Source organism: Crocodylus porosus, unplaced genomic scaffold (assembly GCF_001723895.1).
Source record: "Crocodylus porosus isolate Cpor-Errol unplaced genomic scaffold, CroPor_comp1, whole genome shotgun sequence".
NCBI lineage: Eukaryota > Metazoa > Chordata > Crocodylia > Crocodylidae > Crocodylus > Crocodylus porosus.
This window is the reverse complement of record NW_017728922.1, coordinates 751,262-761,569: the sequence shown is the minus strand read 5'-3', so window position 1 is coordinate 761,569 and position 10,308 is coordinate 751,262. Positions and strand designations below refer to the sequence as shown.

The 10,308-nt window shown below is 43.3% G+C and overlaps 1 protein-coding gene across 1 annotated transcript in view; it reads right to left on the bottom strand.

Annotated features, from left to right (window-relative positions):
- Window positions 1-591: 591 nt before the first annotated feature.
- The window catches only part of MAPRE1 (microtubule associated protein RP/EB family member 1), a 9,902-nt gene continuing 185 nt past the window's right edge, over window positions 592-10,308 (bottom strand). The window contains exons 2-7 of the mRNA XM_019539496.1: window positions 9,957-10,104; window positions 6,936-7,081; window positions 5,527-5,731; window positions 4,789-4,907; window positions 3,793-3,945; window positions 592-3,335 (exon numbers count right to left, since the gene is read on the bottom strand). Of these exons, the coding sequence (XP_019395041.1) occupies window positions 3,279-3,335; window positions 3,793-3,945; window positions 4,789-4,907; window positions 5,527-5,731; window positions 6,936-7,081; window positions 9,957-10,077 (801 nt within the window). The 5' untranslated portion in view covers window positions 10,078-10,104 and the 3' untranslated portion in view covers window positions 592-3,278. The remainder of the gene's footprint in view (window positions 3,336-3,792; window positions 3,946-4,788; window positions 4,908-5,526; window positions 5,732-6,935; window positions 7,082-9,956; window positions 10,105-10,308) is intronic.

Genomic DNA, 10,308 nt, shown 5'->3' with positions numbered 1-10,308 from the left:
TAATGATCACATTAAATATTAACAGGGTATGAAAGGGTGATGTAAATTCTTAGCCTTTATTTGTAGGCTTTTAACAGTTACAGTAAAAATTGTCATTGCAAGCCAGGAATTCTGAAAAGATTGAACAATAAAGTTAAAAAATATCTGCAAGCCCACCTGTAAGTAAGACACGTGTTGGGTACAGAAAAGACAAACAGGAGCTTTTGGCTGTTCCATTGTTTGCTTTTCAGGTATTTGATAAAACTAAAGAGCTACGAAAGGTTGGATGTCTTCTGAAAGAATCCCAGCAGGAGAGCATTCAATATCTAAACAGCCAGTACTGTACCAGCTCAGAATAGCTACAAGAATTTCATGGGTTTGAGCTGAATTTATTCCGGAAATTTGCTTTCCAACAAGGAAATTAGGAAAACAAAACAAAACAAAAAAAGGAAAGCCACCATGTCGAGACATCTGTGATATATAAATGTGTTGTGAATAAATTATCTGTATTAAGAGTTTGCTAATTTTACTAACATCTTTCTTGGTATTAGGGAACTAACAATTTTAGCAGCATTTGACTTGCAGCCCTGCAAGTTTCCATTTACTTGTGTTGCCTCATTGGCCATTGCTACACATCTGACCATATTACGCAGCCACAGGACACGAGCACAACTTCTATTTCCACCTCATTCTCTCTTTTGGCATGTTTCTGGCAGCAGAGACCAAACTGATCTAGTGCAACTCTACTGTTGGCAGGGCTACCTGGATGCTTTATAGTTCACTGCCAAACATACTCTTGTGGGACACATCTGAAGCAACCATAATTCAGTGTGAAACTTTATTCTCACAGATGCTGAAAGGCCCAATCTCACCTCCCAAGTCAGGTTCCACCAGTCACGTTGTTACCTCCATCTTTTCCTTTGAGTATGCAGGGAGAACGAGTGTTTAGCATATAGATATCAAAAAGCTGAAAGAGCGCACGCTTTGGACACTACAGCAAATAAGCAATGGGAGAGAAGATTTTATGTGCAAAGCCCCGTCCCTCCTATGCACCTTCACACTGCAGTACTTTATGTTGCCACCACTGCCTATTGCTTAGGAAACTGGATCCATGGACCGTTCCAGTCCCCTCCAGCATAAACAGAGGCAAGTCTCGAGGACCTGTCATAACTCCTAGGAACCACATTAGCATTTCCTGAAGAAGCTGGTCATTCATTGTACCTTTGACAAACCTAACGTTCAGGCTTGCCTATGAAGCTTACTGAAAACTTAACAAGGTGACCAAGTTACAAGAGATTCAGCCATTTTAAAAGAGACACTGGTAGCATTCATATGTTCAGCATCTTAGGACTTTTAAGGCTAGCTGCCAACATTTTCTTTTCTAGCAATACAATGCTTTAGAGGGCTTTGCCATAAGTCACGTACAGAAAGACCCAGTAGCACGCTTACACCCAAGGAAAGAGAAAGCACAGTCTACCATTTCTTCCACTTGTTGTAAACAAATGCTAAAGACGTTTCCCCCAACAGAAGTCTCAAATTCAGTATTACTGCTGCTTATGTTAGCAAGGAACGTGGTTACAATTGGAGGAGGAAAAGGGACGTTTTGAGTTGTGTAAATTTCAGACCAAAACTATCAAGATCTTTACTTTAACCTAATTGTATCCCAGAATATTAGACTACAGCAGATATGACACTCTTGAAATACAGAACTTTATTTAGAAACTGCTTAAAGTAGAAAAAACCCTGTCAAGAAAAATCCGGCTGAAGTATGGTTTCTTGGCAAAATGGAATTTTAGGGCAACAAAAGTCTAAAAGGCCACAAGAAAAATAGTACCACTGCAATTTAACAATGGCTGGTTACTTGCATTTTTTTGGCATTCACTGAATTTGGGTTTTCTTCTGAATTTCACAACAATTCATGCACTAAACCACAATTACCATAAATGCTCGCCTTCTACACACACGTTTTAGGACAAGCTACCACCAGAAACAAATACAAGCACAGGACCAATCAATCTCAGTAGCGGGGGAATTAGTCTTGCAGAAACCTGGCAAACACAACAGGAATGAGGGGCACAAGAGCAAAAGGGACAGTTCAAGAAAATGTTTTAAATATTAATATTTAAGTTAGTCATGGTACTGTATTTTCTGCAACACCATCAGCTCCAACAGCCATCACCTTTCCCCAGAAGACTCTTGTACTGGCAAGCATCACTATTCAAGTACACCAAGGGCAGAGGAAGACTGCCCAACAGGTACAAAAAGTGCATCAGCCTCAATGCACTCACTTCTATTATAATGAAACCTGACCGGTCAAGTTCCATTACATTCACTAGTTTCACCAGTAATCTTTGTGGGGCAGGGAAGGAAAACCAGAGTAAAACAGACTAGAAAGGACACCACAAAAACAGGAGACAAGACAAGGAGAAACAAGAACCTCGGAGGACAGCGACTCAAAGATTCTTTTGCGGCAATAAGCCTGGATGCATGTTACTTTCCAGAAAATACAGTACATAAATTTGGCAAAGTTGTTAGCCACAATGCCACAGAGAAGGATTTAACACTCAAGATAACTTGCATTTGTGGTCTCAGCTGTTCATACTCCTTCTAATCTTGCCACAGGCAACATTAAGACCTATTTCACTGAGAACTAATCACTCGGTGAGCAGCTTTACTGAGCAGGGATGGAGTTGTTTTACTAGCCCCTTTTGGGTACTTGCTGACACAGAAATCTATCACAAGGGAGCCTATCACCATGCAAGGCCTCCCAGACAGCAGTGTAAGGGGTCAGACATTTTTTCACCCCAGTATGAAGCACATAAAATCTCCTGTCACATTACTTTAATTTGGCATACGGAAGCATATTTTAAATACTCTTAAGGCATTTTTATTAAAAGTTCTCTGCCACAATTTCACATTAAATCAATCTTTCTGCAAGTCAATCTAATTTCTCTATTACACATTCCACCTCCATCAGATACAGAAAAGTCTTTCCACAACCCAGTGTTTACCAGCGAACAACTCTGCAACAAGCTCCAAATATTCAGCCTCTCGTTCCCTAAATATACCAGTTAGATGTTAATACTGCTCTGCTACAAAGTGAGAAAGAGCTCCTAACTCAAACCCATCGGAAAAGAGTGAAACTTCTGCAAAGTGCACTTTAAGAAGAGGTACTTTTTTGCTTATGAAAAGAAACCAGTGAGTCCTCTAAGAATAAAGTGGAGTATTTTACAGTTAAGCACATGATTTGGGGCAAAGAATTCTGGTGTTGCTGCTCCGCTGGTACAGTAGGTGGACTGTTAATACTCTTCTTGTTCTTCCTGTGGTGCTCCTTCGTCGGGAATCACAAAGCCTTCCTAAAGAGAGAGAGAAAGAGTGCATTAATGAAAAGCAGATGACAAACCTGATTCCTGTGCTACAACCTTCCTTGCAATTTTACCTAGAATACTGTCAAGGAGAAACCCATTCAGCTGAAAATTAGAGAGGCCAGTTAGGTTGCTGGAGGAGAGAAGTATTATTTTCTCCAAATCTTGTATGTGTTCATCATAGTAATTCACTAAGCACTGAAGTAGTTTAGGGTGCAAACTGAATTTGCTGCTGCACTATCCACTCAAGGCAATATCTGCTCTTCAACACGAAAAGAACAGCTCCTCTCCACATGTAGAGAAAAGCAAGTGCTGACTGTGGATTAAGTGGGGCTGGTAGAAGACTAAGTTATAGGGCCTTTCATTCTCCGGTTCCCAGGTAACTTGGGTACATGAGGTAGGAGAATTTGTTTTTCCCTCCAGCTCTGTACTAGCCAGAAATGCTTACGTCTGTGGCATAAAGAATTTCCACAATCCTCTGCAACACTGGATCATTCTCCCCTTCATTCTCCTGGCAGATCAGTTCAATGTTTCTCAATTTGCCAAAATAGAAGTCCCGCTCCTTCTCCAGGTCTTCAACAGTGAGCTTCAATACATTAATCTGCCCTCAGAAAAAAGAAAAATGTCACTACTCAAGCACTAGTTTCTCCAATAGCAATAAGTCCCAAGAGTCCTTACTTAGAAAGCAAAGTTTTCCCTGTTACCAAAAAAAGCACCGTGTCACAAACAGGTAAGGCATAACCAAGATCCTGATTATTCTATTGACAAGATGACAGGTATAGTTCAGAAGCTGAATAGTCTATTCCCACTACAGACAGCCGATCCCCTGCAAAGGTCCTCCCTCTTGCAATGTTTAAGGGCTTGTTATATCACATAAGATAAAGCTCAACTGTCATCAGTCTTCATGGCTAATGTCTATTTTTTTAAGTTATGCAGCACAACATACCACACACACTCCTGCGAGGAAGTGACAGCTGTTCATAGCTTGACAGGAATGCTGCTTAGACATCTGCTATGCAACTGTAGAATACCAAGTCAAATCCTACATATGATATCAGTACGCAATAGATCTGTGCTTGTGTATTATCACATTGCTCCTGCCCTGGGGGTCTTTAAAAGGAGGCTGGATGAACACCTTCCCAGGGCTGTTTGACCCCAGCACTCTTTCCTGCCATGGCAGCAGGGTGGACTTGATGATCTGCTCAGGTCCCTTCTGACCCTACCAACTATGAGACTATAAGAGGCGTTTCAGTCCTTTTTCAGGAAAGAAAAAGGTGTATACATTAAACAGATCCTGAAGTACACGCTTTTAGCAGAGCATACTAAATCAAGTTGCTCTGCTATATTTCCAAGCCCCACTCATGTCCTGCCTACAATAAAGAGTCATACATTTTCACTTCAAGCACATATGGCTAGCCTGACGTTCTACCAGCTTAAGACTCACCTGTTGAATCAATTCTGCGGACTCATCTTCTCCTATTCCTCCTGGAGGTTTTTTAACCATAGCAGTGGTAGTTTTAGAAGCTGCTGTGGGCCTCTGTGTAACTATGGGTCTCTGTGGAGCTAGAGAGTTAAAAGGTTGCATTAATTCTCTTAAACACATTCATTCTGGGAACAAAGCCCCTCTGGACAGCACAGCTGTATCCTTCAAGACACCAAGAAGAGTTATTTTCAGCCATGCTAAGACAGAACAGTGAAAAGTTTGAAGATCTGTGTCATATAGTAAAAACAGCCCCAGATTCACCATGTGAAGTGTCCCTTCTCCCTGAAAAGATTAGTACCAATCATTGCCATTTTCTTTACGGAAGAAGAGTCTGTTTTTGCAGCCTTCATCTCTGTTGCTCCCAAGAAACTGTTATCTACAAGAGGTAAAGGAAGTCCTAATGGTTACATGCTATCTGACCTGAAGGTGACTGCCATGCCTAGCCTGCAGATAAAGTATCACCCCCATCTCAGTCATGGAATCTCTTCCATTTCTCCATGAAATAAGAGGATGGGTACAAAATGAGATCTCTCACACATATCATAGTATGAGCTGATGTTTTGAAACTGGACTCTTTGAAATAAAGGAAAGCTGTGAACTACTACAATTTGATAAGATGAATTCAAACAGTTAAGTCAATGCTTGTTCTCCAAGCTCTTATTGGAAATCCTTTAAAAAGACCTTTAGATTTTGCTTTACCTGCACCGCTAGAACCAAGTGCTTTCTTGGGCTTGTTCATAACTGGAGTGACAAGGTTAGGTGCTACTGTCTCTTGGCCTTGTCGAGCAGCAACGGGATCATAGTCCTTTCCGTCGTAGTTTGCGTCAAAAAATTTTTTGAACCACTGAACGAATTCAAAATTGTCCTGAAATTTTCCTTTCACTAGTCTGTCCACAGGAATTATCTACGGAGAGAAAGTACAATTTGTTACTCGTAAGTAAGAGGCTCTTTAATCTCAGTATGGGCTCTACCAAGAGACATGGCACAGTAGATGATCTAATGCAATTTAGTTCAAATCCACAGAGAGTTCATCTTGTATACAGTGAACTCTGAGTACCAGAGATTTTTCCATTCTTTGGAACAGAGCTTGCTCTACTTAGAACAGCAGCAAGTTCAGACGTAAAGGTCTGATGATCATAATTATCATCAGGTAAGTTCCAACACGAAACCTGCTTTTCTATTCCTGAGCTCTCAGCCTTTTTATGAGTCTGTCCATCTCTTCCCCACATACTCTGGGTCTCATTTGTTGGCCAACATCAGACTCCCAAACATCCACAGCTATTTAAATATACTAGAAAGTTCATAAAGCTTTGACCATGATGTGTATCACCCTCTTCCCAATGACCTCATAAATGGAAATTACCAAGGGAACAGTTGGAACTCTAAAAGCCTTTTTGCCTCCAGCCCACCAGTCCGAGGTTGGACCAAAACCAGACACAAACAGTGGCTATCTGGTGATCTGAGATGTGGCCATCTAGTTCTTATGCAAGACACTTGTCTAAGTTAGTTGCTCTTCACACTAAATAGCAGCTGTAATACAGGGATGACTAAATGGATGTAGAGAGTGGGTTATTCATTCATTCTTTAAAAAAAAGGTTTCCTTCAAAAATAAAAGGTGAGGAACACAGAAAAGTTAATACAGAAAATCTTGAACCAACTCTGTTTTTTGTTGTCATTTACATGGATAATCTGCACTTGATCTGATCTGGCACTTTCACAGGTCTATGCTGCAGCACTGTAGCCTGAGAGCTGCCTGAAGAGGTAGGACTTGGGACCTTGGAACCAGGCCAACTGCCTCTGGCCACCAAAAGCACCTTGTACAAAAATAAGAAGTAGTGTAAGCACAGCATCTCAGATGAGTCTTAGCGCTAATCTATAAACAGGCATATGGATTTCAGGCAAAGGAAATCATCCTATTAACAACAGCCAGATATCCAGCACTAATAGATGTTACCATCTTGAGGAAGGTGAAAGGATAGGTACTGTCACTAGTGACTGGCAACCTTCCCCCCAGAGTAAAACAGATAGCAAGCAGTGCTCCAAGGTTTACATGAAAGACAGTACAAATGGTCTAAAATTTAAGCGCAAAGAGAACTGGGGCTGCTTACTTTGTCAACACCCATTCGTTTAAAACCTGCTTGTAGAATCTTGAAGTTTTGAATGTACTCATGTTCCAACTTTGCTTGGAATTTCACTTTCTTGAGTGCTACAGAGCCAGGGAAGAGCATGTCCATAAACTGACAGTAGGCAGCACCTGCCAAAAAACCCAACAAAACAAGAGTGTCCATAGCTCATCTTATTCAAAAGCAGACAGAAGCAGAAAACTAGACTGAATATTACTGGCAGCCAATTAATTGAAAATGCTAAAAAAAAAAGACAGTCTGAACCTTCTCTCATATGATTTAAGCATTTATAACCAAGAATAACACTGTCTCCATAACTGGGCAGGCATACAAACTCAACACGTAGCCAAAATGTGTGCTGTCACACTCACAAGGTCAGTAATGCTGCATGTGTGTAAAAGATAACATGCTGTATTCAGGTAGACAACAAGGTCTCAGTAGAAAAGACCAAGATTGAAAAAATTAGGGATTGTTTTGTTTGTTCGTTCTGATTTCTGGCACAAATAAGATCTGCGTACACTTTAACGGATCCCTGACTAAGAGGTGTCTGAAAGATAAGTTATATAAAATATAACTAACTGGGCCCTTTAAAAAAAAGCCATAATCAAATTAACAAATAACTCAAGCTTCATCCCACTCACTGCAAAGCCCACATTCTCTTCAATTCAATACCTACTGCAACTAGAGCTTGGGAAAAATTCCAGTCAACCAAAAGATGAGGAATCTTTTTTTTTTCCTTAAAAAAGTTCTAGTCCTTTTGGTTGACTGCAGCATTACTATGCATTTTGCAGAACATCTGTAATGTCAGCTAGCTTCCATGGGGCAGTGGCGATTGCTTGCCAACATGCATTTTAGCAGCTTTACTTTCTTCTAACACACCAAAGGAGTCCCAGTCCACACTTTGCAACAGCAACGGGAGCTGGAACAAGAAGCGGCCTAAACTACTGCATCAACCAGGTAAGCAAGCTTTTGCAAAAAAAGCCAAAGATCCATTTAACAGCCAAGAATATAGCACTGCAGGTTTTCCCCTTTGCACTTGCAGTCTTAACACACAATCGATTCACGTTACACAGAACTGCTAAAAAGCTCTTCATTCTCCCCTCCCCAGCAAGATGCTCTTCCTGCTTAGAGCACCCCTTTCACACTTCCTCCCATCACTAGCATGATGCTTCTCTCCTCCCTTCTTGCCTTCATAACAGTGTGAGAGAAGGAAAGTCTCCACAATACAGGCCTCCAGAATCTTTGCTGCTCCTGTTTAGTGAAACACTCCAATGCCTGCCTCTACTGCTCATAACTTTCCCTAGGAAATTGCTATAACCGATGGTGAAAACCAATCACACTGCTGTGAAACTTTCAACCTTGTACCTTTCACTTAGTGGTGGCACTTAACAGAAGTCTGTCTACAAACACTGCGCAACTTGCAGTGGGCTAGACCAGGGGTTTCCAACCCCTGGGCCACAGCCCGCTACTGGGCTGCAAAGGTTTGGCTACTGGACTGGAAGTCCAGAAATGGCTGACATATTGTGGGCCAGCAGCCTGCCCGCAGTATGCCTGTCACTGCTCATCTGCAGCCACTTCTGGTCCACAGTTTGCCAGTTCACAGACACTTCCAGTCTATGGTTTGCCAGTTTGCAGCATAAAAAGGTTGGGAACCCCTGGACTAAACTAAGCCTTCCTTTGGCCAATGAATCCAAATGCTATAGAAGCTACCAACACTGGTTCCCTCAATCATCAGGGCAAGATTCTCACGGGGTCAAAAATCCATTAATCCTCAAGGAAAATTACCAGCAGCCTAGATAAGCCTAAGGATCCTTGTTCCTATTTTGAGTCTACAGTTTTGGAAACAGATCAATTATCTCAGCAATTCCAGTCCTAGGATTCTAAACTCCTGGTTCCCTTCACCTCTACTGACAGGTCTCCAGCATCTCATCTGGGAGACCCAGGACCCACTAGTGGTGCCCCAAGACTCCTCCTGAATTGTCTGCCTCCATGCACTAAGCTACAAACTGTGCTGACAGCTCCCAGATTCACTTCCATTTCTCCCTAATTTTATTCAGTCTGGAATTTCTAGGTCTCCCATCCTCTTGGATGTCCTACCATGCTCCAGCTCACCCCAGTCCCCTCTTCTTCACCATCTTGCTGCAATCTTAGCATCCCGATCACTACTCTTTGGCAGAAACCCACAATTTTTGCTTAACCTTCATTTCTTCTTCTCCACATCCTCTCTCAGGCCCTATTACACTAAATCTTTATCACCCCCAGGAGCCATCCTTTCCTTTCAGTATCAAAAACAACAACCCCTATCATGCAACTTCACTATACACTTAGGTACTTGCCTTTTCTCCACCACTGTGTCTATCCAAGACTCATCCATGCCGACCCCCTCATCTCCAGCCACGTGACCCCAAATCGCTTTGCCGGCCTTTCTAACGTGCATTTGACCTCACCAGACTCTTTTCTTCTCCTACTGACCCACTTCAATCCTTAAACTCCCCACAGACGTCACCTTACTTTTCTCATTTCTTTCATAATCACAGCTTCTTGCACTCTGGTCCATATGCTTGGATCACCTTGGTTTCCTCCTTGCTGTGATTATGAAAGAAACAAGGAGGACACTAAAGTGACCCAGGTATAAGGATCAGTGTGCAAGAAGTTTCTTTAATAGTCACAGCTTCTTGTACAATGATCCTTGTGTCTACAAGGCCCGTGTCCTGTCCATAAAAGCTGCTTCAACTCCTTTGGATAAAACACGTCCCAGAGAAGACCCCTCACCTCCCTGCACCGCTCTCCTCTTCCTGACACTGCAGCAAAGCGGAGGAAGAAACCACCCTTCACACTGAGCTCGACACGTTTTACACGGTGACGCTCAGCAACTTGCCGGCCACGCCGTCCCGCAATCCGACGGACGACCCTTGCCGGCGCTCGGACCGTAGCCCCGGTGCAGCCCTCGAGGCGCGGGCCACACAGTGCCAACACCGGGCTCCTCCCCTGGCTGCGCTGCCTTACCGGAGCACAGCTGCTCGATCTTGGTGAGAGTGAGCTGTAGCGACTCGTTGATCCAGGCCAGCATGTCATGCCGGCTCAGGTTGTCGCTGGTCACCGAGGTGGAGTACACGTTGACCGCCATGTCTGCAAGGCAAGGCCCCACTGGGTCAGGGGGCCACAGCGCCACCAAAAGCCCCCCACCAACCCTCCGCAGGAACCCCACCCCCAGCGCCCAGGGGCGTCGCCGGACCCACGTGCTACTCCCGCGCGACCCGGAAGCGGAAGCCCCGCCCTCGCGCCGCTAAGGGAGGGGGAGGGGCGAGGGCTGAGGGGCCAGAGCGAAGCTGAAGGAGGGGAGGAAAGGGAAGGGTCG